Genomic DNA, 19,922 nt, shown 5'->3' on the forward strand with positions numbered 1-19,922 from the left:
AGTTGGACATCAGATGGTAAGAAAGGAAGAAAATGGAGCTAAAGATGAACCAAAGTTGTGGCATTCCATATAATGATAATAGGGTACGTTAAGGTTACCCTATTACCGTTAAAGTACCCGGTATCGTTTAAGGGTTAAGGGATAAGAGGGTACGTTTAGGTTGGGTGTACTACGGGTACATCGATTTTTCTCCCACTGAAACATAAGCACTTGTGTTTACTTAATTGGCAGCACTATGGTGGCATCATGTAAGTGTGATGGAGAACGTGTGCCAGACTGCATCTGCGATGAATCAGTGTCCCATCCAGTGATACCAGAGTAGTCTCTAGTCCCCCTTGACCATTAATCTGATTCAGAGCGTCTTAAAATGTAAAGCTACTTAAAATATTGTAACGTAATGTGTGTGATAAGACCATTACTACTCAAGATTACTGCTAAAAATGTTCTGCAAATGGCTTATTTAATACATTCACCCTCCTCATGCCAGCCCACTGGTATTGTTACAAAGGACATCTGGCTTCTTCAACGATCCCTCCGCTATGCCACTCAGGTCTTGTGTGGTACCACGCACCTCATCCCCTAGGCCTACACACCCGTCCTAGCCAACTTCCCCTCATTCCCCTCCGCTCACCAGAAGTAACCTGACTGTCCTCCGAGGCCACCCTCACAGTCTCATAGGCCCCAGAAGCAGGGAGAAATGGAATTAAGTGCCCTCTTATAGTTCTGTATCTGCATCCCTTCCTCCCACTCTCACAGGAGTGGCTCTGGACATCGGTGCCCCTTCTGATAGTCCATGACCTCCTGGGGAGCATGTCTCTCTCGGGTTCGGACACAGGGACTCTATAGTACCAAAGTCATTTACCGCCATTCTCGTTCACTTTGAGAAAGCAGGTACACCATTATCTAAAACTGGTATGCAGCAGATCTCGTTGAAAGTCGTTCATTCACCAGTCAAATTTGGGGCCCAAAAAAATCAAAGCAGTGCACCAGTTAGTATATAATGTTAATTACTACTTCATAATAATGAGGCACATATTCAATTTTTAGTCCATTTTCCAGAGTCGTATTTTCACTTACAGCTTCTGAGAATATTGCCCAAAGCACCGTGGATGAAGGCACTGTTTGTCCCTGTCACAAAATCATGTGTACGTATGCACAAGCACAGGCGATCATACGCACTCACCCACAAAAATAAGGGGCACGATTGAATGCACGGTTATTCAAACACACACATGATCGGGATTTAATTAGCGAAAGATTTAAATAATAATTTCAACGCGCTATTTTATTGCGGTGCATGCGCATCAGACGATCACCTTCCTGGCCCATCAGAGGTACGTAATACCACTTTGGTACAAGAGGGGCCGTTGTTGTTAACAGTATGATCTCTTTTATCATTCAGAGCACTTAGAAGACCCCCAACAAGTGCAATTGACCCCGGCCCTCTTGGTCAGAGTACTATAAAACCCTGGTGTCCCCAGATGGAGGTGTCTGTTTTTGGACCAAGACAGAGCCCCCCAAAGACTGACCATGTCTATCGACCTGCACGATTTGGAGAAGTCGACCTGTTTGTTTATGTAATTTGTGCACCATCGTTCACCTGTGTCGTTGGTTATTTATCTCACCAAATTAAACGGGGCCTCCTGGCAGGCACCCCAGCAGTTCTCTGGACTCCCCCAGTGTCTTACGTCGTCCGTAATGTTTATGGTATAACAACGAGATGTCACATAATTATGTCACACTATTTTGAATGACAGGTGGTGCACCACTGATGTCTCATCAATCTACTACTCTTGAGTTCAAATCTCGAAGTCCTTCATTGTGTGTGTGGAGTTTTCATGGTGGGACTCCCCCTCACATACGTTCATGTTTGACTGGTGAATCTAAACTGGTCCAGTGTTTGGGTCCTGAAGAGACTGGCAGCCCCGCCAGGTTCAGTTTCTGCCTTGCACCATCCCTGCACAAACCTGAATTGGTTTTTAGCGGATTTCAGAATACTGTTATTTTAAAATTAAAAGGAAAAATCTTTTTTTATTAGAATTTCCATTTAGATGACATAAATGTTCTTTTATATGTCTTTCCATTTATACTTTTTAAAGCATCATACCCACACATTAGTGTTGTTACTAAACTGCAGACTTTCCCATAATCTCCCCTCTGTCAAAAAATCCCATTTCCTCAATTTTTATGGGATTGAGAACAAAAGTCCAAGCTTTTCCTAGACTTCCTTCTCCTTTTACACTTCCTTCAGGTAATCATTAACAACCACAGTGGCCGGGCTTTTCTAGTCCCACAGTGACAGGAAGGACGCTGAGACTCCAAACTCTTCATTTCACAAAATGTCCCCTCAGAAATGGCCACTTTTTGTAAATTTCCATCTGGGCTACCAGGATGAGTGCACTTTGGCACCCTTGTTAATTTTTTTGTGTCACATAGTTTTAAATAAAACACAATGAAAAGCCAGCATGACACCCCGACCTTTAATTTAAGAAGACTTAAAAACAAACAATAAAATAAAATCCTAAAATAAATTAATATAGATTATCTCAGCTATAATAATGCTTTGAGCAAACAAGTGCTCAGTGTGCTCAGCCCAGCTTCTGTTTTACAGTAGTGTTCCCTCAAGGAACGAGCAGTTCTTCTACGTGACATAAGTGTGTCACCGGATTGGATGACTCAGTCAGATCGTCGGTCCCATCGCCCGCCTCCGGCACTGAAACCCGTTTTCGAGTTGTTGCCTTTTGTAGGCGGAGAAGCCCAATCTGGGCAGGATGAAAGTAGACCAGACATCTTCTCGTGGAGAGCAAAACCGAAGTGTCAGCAGTAATGTGTTAGATAAGCGTGCCTCCTCATCCAGCAGCGTGGAGTGCATCGTGGCTTCTTCCACTACTAGCCTGGGCGGGCAGCTTCAACACTGCCATAATATTCATAAACGTCATCTTGATCGATTGATCCTGAGCTGAAAGGTCCAGGTTCTCCTAAGGGACTTCACCTGAGGAGGCAAAGCAGGCAGCAGAACCCAGGGCCTCGTTTGAGGGGAGCTGAAGAGTTGCCTTTAAAGGACAAGTTAGGGGTATTCTGGTGAGAAGAGGGAATAAATAAGCTTACAAGGAAGACTACGACATGTTGTATGGTCTTGAAGGTCCAAACAGAGAGGTGAAAACACCTCCACAAGGGACTAACTGAGCTCCATACACTCCACCAGGGAGGAGAGTCCCTATTACGTGCATGCCACATTTAAAAAATATATAGAGTGACAAAATGGAATTGGGGTGCCAACATCTTCTCCCAAATTGTCTCTAGTGCCTGCATTTCAGATCAATGATGTCTAGATTTACCTGATCTGAATGACGAACCTCAATCTAGTCAGGTCATTGCAGGATGGACGATATCAGATTAAAAGAAGTCCAAAATAATTCCACAATCAGATTGATCTGAGCCGACTGGTTGTAAATCCACTGATTTTACGATAGCTGTATTCATGGCCCTGATGTTCTGGAACTCTCTGTCACATCCGTCACGATTCCAAGTTGGATTTGGCAAGCATTGTCCTTTTTTCGAAACTGAATTATCCCACTGGATTCAGCTTCCAATGAGCTCATTCGGAAAAAGAAAATGGGCTTCAGATTGGATTCAGATGGGTTGTGTTTCAGGAAGGTCAAATTGTCTGTTTAAAAGATGAAACCCTTTACTACTATATTGTCCTGGATACATAAGAGGTCAGTCTGGATACCTGAGGACCTTTTGTGCCATGTCAGATGGATAAATCTGGAACTGTCTCATTTTCATCTGGATGACTCTTCTCCCCGTTGGGTGATTTGGAACATTCCAACTGCTGGCCGAATGGGATTGCAGGAAAGGTCTGCTGTAATGTAATGTGTACCTAGTCAAGGTGAGCACCATAGAAAGATTGGCTGACCATCTTCACGCTGGATTATCTCAATTCAGTGACAGTCGAAGCCCATTTGGAGCCCTAGGTGGGATGGACAGATGTTCCTCTCGGTGTCCAGAGCGTATACCACTTAACTTTCAAAAATGGCGCCCCCCATTGATGACAGCACCTTAGGAGGCCACCTCTGTCGCCAAAAGCCTCTGACTCCATCATGATTTTGTTGTTTCCTGTCATACAGTATATGTTGACGTTCAAGATGGTTTTACACTTTCAGCCACAGTTCAGATCACAGGCGGATAGTTTAAGCATGTCCCAAATTATTCTGAAGTTCCAAGGTTTTTGGTTTTTGGATCCAAAACGGCCCCAATACAATCAAAGGCAAGTAAAAAAAGTTGATTTTGTAAGGCAGGATGATGACAGGAGGTAGTCCATAAAGTAACAAAAAAACAAAAACAAACGTATTTTCCGCTGGATGTGGATCACCCATAGACATTCTCCTTTGGCCCATTTCAAGATGATCTGGGGGAGGGGGGGCCTGAAAAGAACTTAACGGGACATTTGCTTTTCACGACTCCTCTTACCTCAGCAACTTAAAACAGCTGCCGCAAGTGGCTCCTCGGCAAAACACTCAGTTCTGAACAACTTGTGGGAGGGCTGCTCCAGATTTGAGTCTCTTTAAATAGCTCAGTTTGACGCTTCTTACTCCATTTTCAGCAATATCTGCACCTTTTTTGTTCACATTCACGTGGTCCACCACTTGAAGGTAAGCGGATGCTGTTAGGGAGAAAGGAAAGCGAAAGTAAAGCCTGCTGTCAAAGTGGGAGAAACATTTAAAGGTGACGGCGGCCTAAATGTTAACCAGGTTACCCAAGGTATGAACAGATTCAATCAGCCATGGAAAGAATGAGCGGACACCATTTCTAAGTATAGAAATGAAGCACAACGGGCAGCAGAGGTGTGACTCAGCTTCTATGGGTAGTGATGAGCCAAACAGGCGAGTTTCAATTCCCATACTGTCTCACAAAACTGGCACCAACATTTGTTTTCAAGGTGTTTTCACAATTGCAAAATGCGAAAGTCACTTAAAAGAGTTTTGGGAAGTTTGTTGGGGTGGACATAAAGGAATGTTGCTCCCTAATGACTTGTTCACACTTTCTTGTTTAATTAACTGTGTTCCTTTCTGCAGTGACGTAATGCAGGTAAATGCTGGCACACCAGAAAAATCAGTTCTATTTATGCTTCTCGTTCATATTTGTGGCTTCTGTTCCACACCAAAAAGCTCCATTGTTCAGACTATTGTGTTTTTTTATGGGAAATACACTAAACTGGAAGCTGCTGCTGCTGCCGCCACCACCACTACTGCCTCTCAGAGGCTCGTTGTGCCTGCTATGCCAGTGAACTGACAAAATATTGGTGAAAATAGGGAGATAAACAGAAAAGGGTCAAAACCGGCAGATCAACAGCATGAGCGTTAAAGCCAAAACGAGACACAAAAATCGAGGTAAGAAATATCAGGAAAGAAGTGGAAGACTTAGCAAGAGATGGACAACAAAAAGGGTTTTGTTATCTGTGGCTTGAATAAATCTGTTGCCCTGTTACCTTAAAGTCATGACCTCTGAGGATACCTGACGACGGGAACCCAAAATTGTGCTGATCGTAAAACGGTCAAAAATAATGGATGTGTTTAAAGTAAACAGGGAGTTCAAAAATAAACTTTGGAATGAAATTTTGTGACCCTTACAACCACAAAAACAATTGTCACTTATCTGAAATTAATGGAGAAAATCACATAAATAAATAAAAAAAGAATCCTAATCATAACACCAGCTTAACCCAACAAGTGTTTCTGGAGTCTGGCAGAAGAGACTGACGACCTGCACACTCCAAGTGGCATAAAGCTTCAGGTTTCTTTTCTGTCTCCGGGGCATCTTTAGGATTGCAATCACCCAGACTGTTATTATAATTGGAAAAGTGGGCATTGTACTACTGGAACACATCAGGCAGTTTTAACAAAATGGCCACATGGGATAGGAAGTGAGTCTGATTTTGTTTAAATACTAAATGACAGGCGCAATTAATGCATCAAAATGCTACCAGACAGTTTCTTCGTGTGTCAAAGATACTAACATTGCTAGAAGCAAAGCACAATTTATTTCACTAATGTTTTTCTGAAGTGAAATGCTGAATTTCACTGTGCATTCAGTTTTACAGGTGGCACGGTGGCGCAGTGGGTAGCGCTGCTGCCTCGCAGTTGGGATACCTGGGGAACTGGGTTCGCTTCCTGGGTCCTCCCTGTGTGGAGTTTGCATGTTCTCCCCATGTCTGCGTGGGTTTGCTCCGGGCGCTCCAGTTTCCTCCCACAGTCCAAAGACATGCAGGTTAGGTGGATTGGTGATTCTAAATTGGCCCTAGTTTGTGTGTGTTCTGAGGTGGGTTGGCACCCTGCCTGGGATTGGTTCCTGCCTTGTGCCCTGTGTTGGCTGGGATTGGCTCTAGCAGACCCCTGTGTTCGGATTCAGCAGGTTGGACAATGGATGGATGGATTCAGTTTTACACAAAAAGATTTCGCTCAGCACTATCTGTCGGTGTAGTAATACAAATATACCGATAAGGGCTGTTCTGTGAACATTAGGGATTGGTTTTACTTTACCGACAGTGATGAGTGTGACACTGAATGCACAGTGAAGTTTGGTGTTTCACTTCGCATTCCAAATTGTGTTCTGATTCCAGAAAAATGTGTGCCTTTGACATAAGAAGAAAAACATGTTTGGCCTGTCTGGTAGCATTTACATGCATTAATTTCACGCGTGTCTACCTGACATTTAGTATTTAAATAGAGATCTTTAATTTAAAAAAAATGAATAAAAACCACTAGACTCAATTCCTATCTCTTGTAGGCATTTTGTTGAACTGCTCAACTTGTTCTAGTAGTCCGATGCACACTTTTCCCATTATAACTCTTCTTCTTCTTTTGGCTGCTCCCGTTAGGGGTTTCCACAGCGGATCATCTTCTTCCATATCTTTCTGTCCTCGTCATCTTGTTCTGTTACCCCCATCACCTGCTTGTCTTCTCTCACCACATCCATAAACCTCCTCTTAGGCCTTCCTCTTTTTCTCTTCCCTGGCAGCTCTATCCTTAGCACCCTTCTCCCAATATACCCCTCATCTCTCCTCTGCACATGTCCAAACCAACGCAATCTCGCCTCTCTGACTTTGTCTCCCAACCATCTCACATGAGTTGACCCTCTAATGTCCTCATTTCTATTCCTGTCCATCCTCGTCACACCCAATGCAAATCTTAGCATCTTTAACTGTGCCACCTCCAGCTCTGTCTCCAGTGCTACCGTCTCCAACCCATATGACATAGCTGTATGTCCTGTAGACCTTCCCTTTCACTCTTGCTGATACCTGTCTGTCTCAGATCACTCCTGACACTCTTCTCCACCCATTCCACCCTGCCTGTACTCTCTTCTTCACTTCTCTTCCACAATCCCTGTTACTCTGTACTGTTGATCCCAAGTATTTAAACTCCTCCACCTTCACCAACTCTACTCCCTGCATCCTCACCATTCCTCTGACCTCCATCTCATTCACACACTAATACTACTAATAATATGGAGATGGTACCTCCAGCTCTGTCTCCTGCTTTCTGGTCAGTGCCACCATCTCCATAAACCCATATAACATAGCTTTTCCCACTATAACACTCCTGGCAATTACAATCCTAAAGATGTATTGGAGACAAAAGAAGAATCCTGAAGCTCGACAGCACTGGGAGAGTACATGGACTCGATTTCTTCAATGGGAATCAGGAAACAGGAAAGGGCAGTTGTGGTTCATTCCATGTAGTGAAACTTTTCTATGTAGAAAACCCAGCAATTTGCAGGATGAAGTGCTTTAGTGTGTCTTTGTTGTTGAAAAGTTGCTGTATGTACACTGCACTCTTCTGCGGTGAAGCAAATGAGAGGCAAAAACAGAATTGATTTTACTGGTTTGTGACAGATTACACACACATATATATATATATATCCACATTTCACAACCAAAATTTACTGTCAACTTTTTCCAAAACTGTATGCATATTGAAACTTGACTGTATTGCTCATGACTAAGTGTGAGGTTGGAGGTGCGTAAATCAAGCCACTGAGGTTAAGGGTGGAGGAGCTCAAGATCTGATAGAAGAAGACCACCCGCCATAGGTTAAGGGCTACGTGATCTTAACGTCTGCCAGCATGAAGCATTTCAAGGTCCCTTGAGCCTACAATCGATGAGGCACTACGGGGTTAAATACATTTCCGAAGTTGAAGCTCTCAAAGTGTCAGACGTCATGAGATTAAAGGCAGCTGTTTAGGAAAGTCTGATAAACTCAGACACCCAGAGGCAAAAGGGCTACAAGAGTCTAAAAATCTGACAGGATCGGGACACCAAGAGGTTAAAGGCACACAGGTGCCTTCAATATGATGGGGCCAAACCCACAAGTGAGACATACCAGCAAAACAACAAAAGGGCTTAAATGAGTCAGAATGAGACGCCTCCGATGGACAATCTGAAGAAGGTGACGACACCCGGAAGGAATGCCAGGGCTGGCGTGTGCTCGCACTCTTTGAATCTGCCACACAAGTAGAAATCAGCCGGGTGGGAGGGTTTGGGCTTAGGAAATGCATTATTTGACACTTAAAAGAGTTCGAAGTGGCACTTTGAAGGGTTTATAACCAGGGGGAGACAGCATTCTCTACAAATACCCTCTTAATTTGCTGTTTCCGCATTGTCAGACCCTTCAACTTGGCAAGGGCTATTTGAGCTAATGCTTGCACAATAGGAACAAGAAAGGAGCGCCATAAAGGCCTTTTTTTTTCCACAGAGCTTTCCAATTCAAAATGCCTCCAGATTTCCCAGCCCTCACTCATTGGATTTGGACGCTCATCCAGCGTGCAAAATTCTGTCTCCCTCTCTCTGTTTCTTTCATATCATTTGAGGGTGGTGAAGAAAGAGCAAAAAAAAAAAGGGTCAAGATTTTTGGACTGATGGGAAAACTTTACCTCTCAGTGAACATCTATGCTCCTTGATAGAGCGGACCTGCTGTTTCTTCAATTGGCTCTGTAGGGAAATAAAGAAAAAGTGTCACACAGAGTGGATTGAACGTCACCATATTGACTGAGATTCAGTTACTCATTTTCTGAAAGCCACTTAATTTGACACAGAGCCACTGTTTTGGGTAGTTCCCTTGATAACAGCGGGTGTAAGGCATTATTGGACACCCTCAAATTCTTCATTTACCGTTACAAATTGTCTAACATTCATGCCTTATGGAGTAGAAGGAAGTCCACAGGAATCTCTCACGAACAAAAAGGGAACAAACAAACTCCACACAGGTTGCTTGTTCAAATTCCTTAACTGTTAGAAGGAATCCTACTCCATTGGGTCCTTGAGCAAAGGTCCTTAACCTGAAAATTGCTCCAGGAGCACTGTACCATGGTTAACCCTGCACTCTGACCCCCAAAGTTCATCCGAGCAATCAATTTTCCCTCGGGGATTAACAAAGTATATCAAATTAAATTAAAAAAAATATATATACACTGATAGAACCAGGACTGAAAACCATCCATCCATTTTCCAACCCGCTGAATCCGAACACAGGGTCAGGGAGGTCTGCCAGAGCCAATCCCAGCCAACACAGGGCACAGAACCAATCCCAGGCAGGGCACCAACCACCGCAGAACACACACCCGGGCCAATTTAGAATCACCAATCAACCTAACCTGCATGTCTTTGGACTGTGGGAGGAAACTGGAGCACCCAGAAGAAACCCACGCAGACACATGGAGAACATGCATTGAGCATTGATCCCAGGTCTCCTAACTGCGAGGCAGCAGCACTACCACTGCACCACCATGCCGCCTGGATTGAAAACCAGAAGTCTGAAAATATGAAGCATGAGTGATTTAATCAATACCAATGCTCTGCCCATTACCTGACATGCCATCCCACGTCAGTAGCATCAGCATCATTATCATTTGTATAATGCCCATATCCTGACTTTAACCAGCATGTCCGGTTGCCCCTCAGATCTTTTACCTTCCACCCTCTGGAGCCCTGGGCATACTTTGGGGTGAAACATATCCACCCATCCATTTTCCAAACCCCCTCTTTGGCCGAGGCGTTTTTCACAGTGAATTGGCTTTGTTCATCAGTGACCTTGTTTGCCAAAATTTTTCCCTGAAAATTTACAATGCGTCTGGCTTAGACGAGCATTTTTGTCCCAGCACCCCATGATGCTTTATGAAGGAAGCATGACATCACAATGTTGGAGGAGGATGTCGCCATACGATTTGTGTCTCACACGTACAGAACGTTCTCCAACAGTACTCCATCTCACACTTCACGACACTGCCCGATCTAGTTTGTGAATAATTTATGCTGTATAAATGTATGCACGATTTACTTCAGCTGGCTTTGCACCTCACATATGTTTAAAAAATAAAACTTGCTGCATTTTGGGGTACATTAGTTGGTCGTAATAAGGGATGTAATGTTGTTCTGCTTAGATTTGTTGTATGTTGTGTCTTCACTATAGGATTAAGCATGTTATGTTGCTTGCTATGTAGTGCAGATTGGGTAGTGACAGGGAAAGACCACCGAGTATAAAATGCTGATCCCTTCCATCACAGGTTTTGTGGGTGTTGGTTAGTCGTACTGATAGGAGCCTGGTAAATTAAGGAGTCGTTAATTTTATCTCATTTTTCAATGGTCTGGAATCAGATTAATATTATTGGATTTCACTGATAAGCATTCATTCTTAATTGTGCTTAGACAGACTGAACTGTTAAGATTTCAACGGCAAGGAATGTTTCCCAAAAAAGACTAATTCTGTTCTAGGAAACTAAATAATTTTTTTGGATTTTAATGCAAGCAGTCATTCTCATACAGACTGATCCTGTTAGATTGAAGTGGTAAATAATTACAATTTGAGTAGACTGAATCTGCTACATTTCTGTGAATAGCAATCAGAATGACCAAATTGGAATTTGACGTCTAGGAATGAGAGTAATCTTCCTGGAATTCAAGTCGAGGCGGAGTGGTGGCTCTGAGGCTAGGGATCTGCACTGGCAATCGGAAGGTTGCCGGTTTGAATCCCTTAAATACCAATATGGACTCTGCTCTGTTGGGCCCTTGAGCAAGGCCCTTAACCTGCAATTTATATAGTGAGAAAAGCGCTATATAAATGCAAAAAATTATTATTATTAAAATAAAGGAGTCATTCTGAAACAGACTGATCCTGCTAGATTTCCGTGGCAGTTGCAGAAATTTAAAAGTCCTGTTAAGTTTCATGGAGAAAGAAAAAGATTGATTCTCTTGGAATACTGTGGTAAGGAATTAATCTCAGAGAGAGCTACAGTGTTAGATTTTGGTGTCAAACAATATTGTTAAATATAGTCTGACAGTCTCATGTAGGACTGATCCTGTTAAATTTCAGTAGCAATTAATTACTTTCATGGAGACTGTGAACATCAGCTTACATGACCAGTCCCACAAATTGCATGAGAAGGAAATGAATCTCTTAGTAGTAGATTCTCTTGAATTACATCTATAGATACTCACGATACAAGATCCCAGATATAGATGAATACATGGATGCTACCAAACCTCTGAGGGTCAGAATTGTATTTTTTTATTGAGAATCCTGCTAATTTAGATGGGCAGATAATCTAACATGTGCCTTTGTGCCTGATCCTGTTACTTCTCAAAATACAAAAAATCGCTATATGAAGACAGGTCCATTCGTAGTTCAAGGACAGAGAATCAATTAACTAATCCAGTTAGAACACCAATGTAAAGAATTACTGCAATGAAAGCAGGTCTTGATAGGAATCTGACCCGGAGAATGGAGACAGATCCTGCACAGATGTCACCACCAGGCAGAGCACTGCTTTAATGAGACAATGTTAGCCACATTTGAGTGGTCCAGATTTAGTCTCGTGGAGCCTGCCTGACCTTTAAGAAGTTAAAGGATAAGTTCTGCATTTTTCAAGGTGAAGTTATTTCTTCGCCAATATGGCATATTTGCTGTAATGATTTTCTAAAGGTGTTTTCTATAAATGTTAGAAAATACATAGTCAGTTTTAGTGTTTTATAACGGAACCTTAGGGGAATGGGAGGCTCATAAAAGATAAGCTAAAACATTCACCAAATTACGTCCATTTTTCAAGCCAAGACAGTAGTTGAGCATTGATCCGCACCTTGTGATTACACACAAATCGTAACATACTTATACATGTCATTTTTGAACAAAAAAAATTATGGGACGTAGCCATTTTAAAAGAGTGCGTGATACATTAGTGCTTATCCTGTTCCGAAATGACCTTTCACCTTCCAGGGCATGGCAACCTCTCCAAAGACTAAATCACACTAAACTGTTTGTGTGACGTGCTTGGTGTCATGTTGATTTATTTCTGTATTCATGTGAGAGCGCCTCCCAGGAAAACTGACCCCTTCTATCACACAAGTGAATAGAAAACGTATCCTAACCTCAAAAAAAAAAATTGTCAGGAATATACGATAAAACTATTCTTTCCAGATTCCTTTTGTTGTCTCAAACATGCGTCGAGAACACAGAAGGCATGTTTCTTATATCAAAACATTTACCACTTCTTTTTCATATTTTATTTTCCAGTGGCACACTGTGCCACAGAGGTTTTGTTACTGAACGACAGGGCTGGCTATGTATTTTAAAAAAATTATAGAAAACGCTAAACTTTAAAACAAAATTTTGTGTTGCAAATGCATATACAACATGTTTGTGAGGAAATAACTTCAACTCGAAAAATTTCGAACTTAACTCAGTTAAAAGACGGAGAAAATATCGAAAAATATCAAAGTTATCCTTTAAATGCTCAGTTAAAAGACGGAGAAAATATCGAAAAATATCAAACTTATCCTTTAAATGCTCAGTTAAAAGACGGAGAAAAGCTCAGTTAAAAGAAGGAGAAAATATCGAAAAATATCAAACTTATCCTTTAAATGCTCAGTTAAAAAGAGAGAAAATATCGAAAAATATCAAATTTATCCTTTAAATACTCAATTAAAAAACGGAGAAAATATCGAAAAATATCAAACTTATCCTTTAAATACTCAGTTAAAAGACGGAGAAAATATCGAAAAATATCAAACTTATTCTTTAAATGCTCAATTTAAAGACAGAGAAAATATCAAAAAATATCAAACTTATCCTTTAAATGCTCAGTTAAAAAATGGAGAAAATATAGAAAAATATCAAACTTATTCTTTAAATGCTCAGTTAAAAAGAGAGAAAATATCGAAAAATATCAAACTTATCCTTTAAATACTCAGATAAAAGATGGAGAAATCGCGCAAAAAGAATCTTAAAGGATAACTTTGGTATTTTTCAAGTCAAAGTTGTCACACACATGATATAAATGAATTTGCCAAACTGAAATTATGTTCAAAAGTTCACCATTTTCTATACATTTTTTAAAATTGGCCCACACTGGTGCTTTCCAATTGAGGCAATAGGGCACCACCAGAAAAATGAAAGCCTAAAACCAATGGAATGCGTCCTCTTTGAGCTTCAATAAAAGAGAACATGCTTCGGACACATGTTTGTGACAACAAAAGGGATCTGATAATAAATATTTTATCACGTATTCCTGGTATTAGTTTTCTCGAGGTAAAGATACACTTTCTATTCACCAGGTTTAACGTAAATATGGAAATAAATCAAATCAAAACCAACCACATGATCTGAAAAGTTTGCTGCGATTTGGTCTTTCGAGAGGAAACCACGCCCCCCAAGAGGTGAAAGGTTATTGCGGAACACTACAAATGCTGAAGTAGCCAGCTTTAGCCTTGTCATAATATTAGTGTTTTTAATTCAAAAAATGACATACATCAGCTCTTTTACGATGTGTGTGTAATTGCAAGACGTGGATCAATACTCAACAACGGTCTTAGCTTGAAAAAATGACATATTCGGTAAATTTTAAGACTTTGTTTTCTGGCTATACTTGTGTCCCGTTAATTCCGAATGTAAAATATTTACAGAAAATGCTAGACTTTCTAACACAATTTTGTGCGGCAAATACACACATACCAAGTTTGTGAAGAAATAATTTCGACTTGAAAAACACTGAACTCATCTTTTAAATAAGCTTATGATAAAAGAGTCCTTACCCTTTAATCGGATCATATTAGACCTTGATAACTGGTGCTAACTTCACTAACTTCCAGGTGATATTCAGTTGATAACAATTTATTGTTGTGTGGTGCTCCTCACCAAGTACCGGATTGGAGTGCTTGCACAACTTTCCACCTATCATGTGATGACAAATAACTCAACCCTAAATTCTTCACAGTGGGGCAGCACGGTGGGTGGCATGACTGCTTCACGGGCCCAATGTCTGTTCCACCATTGTCCGCATGGAGTTTCTACATTCTACACGTGTGGAGTCTTTGGGTTTTCTTCACACATCCACAAAGACATGCAGGTTAGGCTAACCGGTGACTGTAAAGAGGCCCGGGTGTATGAGTGGCCTCTGTGATGGTCTGTCAGCCCCTCCTGGGTCGTTATTACCCTCCCTTTTGCCCAGGTGGGCTGGAGTAAGCTCCTGTCCCCTGTGACCCTAAATTTGAGGAGATGAGATAATTTACCTCCATGAATATTCAAGCTGAAAATACAGCAAAGTGAAATAATATCAACAAATCATGGCAATGTATGCCCATATGCTATGCTGGGTTTGCTCCTACAAATTCATCTGCAGGCCTTATTTCCAGTTAGACCCAGTTAGCCCGTCTCAGAGTTCTCCTCAGTACTTACCACTCAGTGTGGTGCTGCGACTCCTACTCCGAAAATAGTGCAGCCATACGCCAAAGGAGATGAGGACGACGAGGAAGGTGAGACAGAAGCTGCAGATAGCCACAGTCATCCAGACGTTGGGACTGAGGTCCTCTTGCCTGCCTGTGGATTGAAGTCACACAGAAGCTGGTGTGAAATTCTGGACTAGACATTTGATTAAATCTCTTAAGCGGTAACTGTGAAGGTATGAACATTACGACATAAGAACAAAAGAAATTTGACAACCAAGAGGAAACCACTTAGTCCATCAAGCTTGTTTGTTTGGCCAATAGCTAAGCTGTCACAATATCTCCTCCAGATCCTTCTAAAAAGTTGTCAAGGTTTTCTGCTTCAACTCCATGACTCGGTAGGTTGTTCCAGATTCCCATGACTCTTTGAGTAAGGAAGTACTTCCCAACTTCAGTCTGGAATAGACTTTCCCTCAAATTCCACTGGTGTTCCTGAATTCGTGATTCCCCGTTTAGTCAAAAGAAGTTGGACGGATCAGCTTTATGTATGGATCCCTTTCAGAAGTTTGAAGACCTGGATCAGATCCCCATGCAGCCTTCTCTGCTCGAGACTAAAAAGGTTTAATTCTCTGAGCCTGTCATGTCCTCAAGTCCTGAGATGCACAGTTTCAAGTGCCGCTATGTCTTTTTTTGTGGTGTGGTGATCAGAGTGGCACGCAGTCCTTCAGATGTGATCTCAGTAGTAGTCGGAACACAACGGTCCATTATATATATTCTATAATGCTGCCAAATTATTTGAGATTACATAGAAATTGGCTTTTGATGTGTCACTCATGGGAGACAGCTTAAGGGCTCTGGTGAATGTAATGTCCTGTTGAACCAGGGGTTGGCGCTGTTGCCTAATGCCTTCTCTCTTCCTCCTCCTCCCTCTGCAGAATGGAAGATTAATTGCCATTCCACCACTGACGTCACTTCCGTTGTCCGCCCTCCTGGCCCCTCCCCTTCCTGCCTGGAATCCATAGAATCCCGAGCACAGCCATTTCTGTGTCAGTTCTGTATTGGACTTGCATCTGAAAAGATGTTGCTAATATATTTGTTAAATATATATAGTTTATTTTGTTTTATTTTTTTTTTTGCCTTACATTATACAGGCTCATGGTTGTGTCCCGAACCTTTTTTCTGTGCTAGTCTCGTCTCTTACAAATGGTATAATAGAAAATTAAGAATTTACCAGCATATTTAATGCCTTGTGCTTACTTATGAGATTACAATATAAAAAGGAATGTGTGGACAAAAACAATTTAAATAAGGAAGCCTGGGCTGAACAGTGCCAAAATCGGAAAGAAGGAGGGTGGGGTGCAGAGAAAGGCTTCCTGTGTGGATCTGAAACACCAGCACAACCCTGTAGTGCTGACAGATGGCCGACGCGCCGCACTTTCTCAATACACAAAGGCGTTTCTACAGGGCTGATGAGCGCCATTATTTACAGGGTCTGATTAAAGATCAGCCGCAACTAATGCCCATCTTAGAGGAATGGCATGTGTGTCTGTGTGTGTGTGTGTGTGTGTGTGTGTGTGTGTGTGTGCGTGCGTGCAACTCCGGCTCTGAGCGTTCCCCCTGCTCCCAGCCACATTGGCAGGCAATCTTCACTGGAGCTTGGCAAGAGCTAAAAAGGATTGGGAGGTCTGACCGGGGTCGGCATGCAAATCGGTGGCAAAAGATTGAGGAAATGACTCGACTCCAGTATTTTTTTTTTCTCTTTTCTTCTCTGCCATTTGTTCTATCAGCCCAAGCATCAAAACGTCACCCAGTTAAAAAAGATTAGTCCCCTTTCTCAGGGTCGACGAGTGTTACTCACCAGCTTGTCTGTTCACTTTGCAATTGTGTCCATGTTGTAAGCAGATAGCATCTCGTCTGCTAAGGCAGTGGAGCTCAGACTTAAGAATAGGGCTGTCCACCATAACACATGATTCAAAAAATTGAAATGGTATTGCTGTTACCTTCAGTCAGACCTCCATGGTCTCCTCAGACCTTTATGGAATTCTGCAGAGAATTACTATATATACAGTAGTACTAGTTCCCCCTGCTCACTTCGCTCGCCCACCCCCACCGGCCTGTACTATGTGATAGCCACTTCACATCTTTGCAGCTCGTGTTGTGAAGAGGGGGGCTGAATGCACCCCAAGTAGATGCAGCCGCTCCTCCGAAACCCCCTCTTAAACGGTGATACAATGGGTAACAAATACAGTTTTCATTTTACCTCCTCTTTGCTCGATCAGCTGCTGCTGCTGCTGCTGCCGTGCCGTGTGATCTGCATCTCTTGCGGTGCTTCGAACATTTAAAAGCCTGTACAGCAGCTGTCCTACTCTTTGTCTTTTATTTCCGGCCCCGGACCTGGTTAAATCTCTTGGCACAAAGTCTCGTCTAGCGAGATGTGAGTTCTTGATATTTTTTTAGTTTATAATTTAAAAATGGAATGAGAATCTGAAAATCTAACAACATCACATTAAAGTTCGATAAATTCTGAAAAGAATGATATCAAACACATATATGTAGGTTTTAAAATAAGCCAGATTTAAAGCGTGACAAGAAACGTCACATAAAATCGTTGCACAAAATCATTGGACGTTTAGGCTTAGGATTTTATATATATAGAGTAGATATATAGTGTGTGTATATATATATATATATATATATATATATATATATATATAGTGATAGACAATGGGACCTTGCCCATTGGGATGCCCTTTCGAGGAGAGGACCGGGGGAGTGGACATATCACCAGCAGTACCTTCCCCGGGTTCATGAGAGGGTAGCCCCCTGGTTTACATCGGGACCACGGGACTGGAGCTTAGAATCTCAACACTGCAGGGTCCCGTGATGACCACCAGGGGATGCCTGGAAAGTTCCGGAGCCATGGTCTGCAGCACTTCCGCCACACCCGGAAGTGCTGCTGGAATCTTGATCATGGATCACCTGGATCACTTGTGGGTGCGGTATAAAAGAGGCCTCCTCAATCACTCACTCAAGGAGCCGGAGTCGGGTGGAAGAGGATGGAGCTTGCAAGAGAGGTGTGGCGGCGGCAGAAGAAAAGGACAAGAAAAAGAGATAAGGATGGAGCATTTGTGGGGTTTGTGCACTGTGTACGTTGAGGTGGTGCAAAACTTTAATAAACATGTGTGTTTTGGGACGTTCTCCGTCCGTGCCTGTCTGTGTCCAGGCTAAAGTTCACAATATATACATATATATATATATATATATATATATATATATATATATATATATATATATATATATATATATATATAGTATATAATTCTTTACATTTATATAGCACTTTTCTCACTACTCAAAGTGCTCTCCACACAGGGAGGACCCGGGTAGCGAATCCATGATCTCTTTACTGCAAGGCAGCAGTGTCAGTGTGCAGGAGAAAGGACGGGCATCCTGGCGAGGATGGAGGAAGATTTTTTTGCCCGGCAGGGGAACCACAATGGAAAGACACTACCTGGCCGGGACGTCTTTTAATTCCCATCTTGGCTGGAAGGATGAGTAGACTGGTGAGAGCTGTAAGCCGGGGGCAGTACATCCCCCAAATTGATAGGTGCCAGTGTTCCTCACTAATAGTCCCAGTTTGGACATTTGCAGGGCTGCATGGGAATTAAGTCCAGAATCGCAGCCCTGTAGTGGTCCTTTGGTGCTGCTGGAGGCAGGACCTCCCTGGTTTTCATATGAGTTGGAATAAATTTAACAACATTCCTAAAATCCCATTTTCTCTTTGTCATTCTGGGATGTTGAGTATTGTGTTCTGAGAGAAATAATGAATGGAAATGAATTTAGACATGAGTGCAACCTAAAAAAAATGTTGTAACAAGTGAAAGGGTCTGAATTCTTTTTTTAAGGCACTGTATGTAAGTTTGTAAATGCAAATCTTTGATTCTAACAGTGACGCTATCTCTCTTTCTTTACGTGATTTTGTCTCTAACGGCTTCTCGCTCCCCTGTCCTGAAACGCTGCGGTTTTGCTTTTCCCCGGCTGCTCATATTTCCCCCCGTTTGAAGTCGCTCAGCCGCCGTCTGATGAGTGGATCTCACGCCAGCTGTTTTCTACTTTGCGGTGTACGGCATGTGGCCCCCAATTGCTCTTTTACCGCTGCTGCTGCGTTTGAAGCCGTCTTCCCTCTCCTGTACATTCCTCAGACAAGCAGACTAAAAGCCAGCTGCTGAACTCTTGAGGTTTTATTTCCGGGGGTAAGAATGCACTCACATGTGTTTCAGGAGACAGAAGAAGAAAGAAAGAATGAAAGACTTGTTTGCTTTTGACTTACATCTGTTGCAGTTTGGGGTGTTGGGGTGTTTCTGGCATATGGTGCAGCTCTCGCAGTCACCCAGGTCCTCGCTGTAGAAGGAGTTTGGGTCACATTTGCCATCTGTAAGCACAAAGAAAATTATAGATCGTCACAAGTGCGGCCAAAGCTTCTATGGTTTCAGTGAACTAAGTAATTAATGGGAACGTTCAACTCTTCTAAACACGGAGACCGAAGATGACTGACTGGGCCACCCCAAAAATTAAATTAGAGAGTATGCAGTGATCTGAATACACTCAACACAGTAGATACGGATAAAAGCAAAGCTAATTACAGGAGAGTGGCAAAACTCGCTGAACACAAATGAGAAGAGTGTCGACCTTGTTGAGAGGTTTATTAACCTCGGCAGTGGCATTCATGTCTCTGGTGGCTCTTCCTATGAAGTCAGTTGGCAGATTGGGATTACATTGGGGGGTCATGAGGTCGCTGGAAAAGGGGTGTGTGGCGCTCCCAATATCTCTGCCGTTTTGTGAGACATGGACGCTATCCAGTGACCTGAGATGAAGACTGGACTCCTTCAGTACTGTGTCTCTTCAGAGAACCCTTGGGCACTGCTGGTTTGACTTTGTGTTGCTCACGGGGTCCCAAATGTGGCACATGACCTACATTGTGAGGGAGCGTCAGTTACGGCACTTCGGCAATGTGGTACAATTCCCCGAGGTTGATCCAGGTCACAAGATCCTCATTGTTGAGGACTCGAGTGGCTGGACCAGGCCAAGGGGATGTCCACGTTAACATCCTGGCTGTGGCAGATAGAGGGTCGTTTCCGGGAAGTGGGACTGGACTGCCTTTCTGACAACCAGGATCTCGAGTTGTTTCGTCGTGTGGTGGGTGCGGCAACAT

General features: G+C 42.6%; 1 protein-coding gene across 1 annotated transcript in view; it reads right to left on the reverse strand.

Moving 5' to 3' along the window:
- Positions 1-2,461: 2,461 nt before the first annotated feature.
- Positions 2,462-19,922, reverse strand: part of LOC127529818 (uncharacterized) — a 56,292-nt gene continuing 38,831 nt past the window's right edge. The window contains exons 2-5 of the mRNA XM_051934731.1: positions 19,041-19,142; positions 14,724-14,864; positions 8,932-8,989; positions 2,462-4,666 (exon numbers count right to left, since the gene is read on the reverse strand). Coding sequence (XP_051790691.1) covers positions 8,946-8,989; positions 14,724-14,864; positions 19,041-19,142 — 287 coding nt within the window. The 3' untranslated portion in view covers positions 2,462-4,666; positions 8,932-8,945. The remainder of the gene's footprint in view (positions 4,667-8,931; positions 8,990-14,723; positions 14,865-19,040; positions 19,143-19,922) is intronic.

This window comes from Erpetoichthys calabaricus, chromosome 12 (assembly GCF_900747795.2).
Source record: "Erpetoichthys calabaricus chromosome 12, fErpCal1.3, whole genome shotgun sequence".
NCBI classification, from domain to species: Eukaryota; Metazoa; Chordata; class Cladistia; order Polypteriformes; family Polypteridae; genus Erpetoichthys; species Erpetoichthys calabaricus.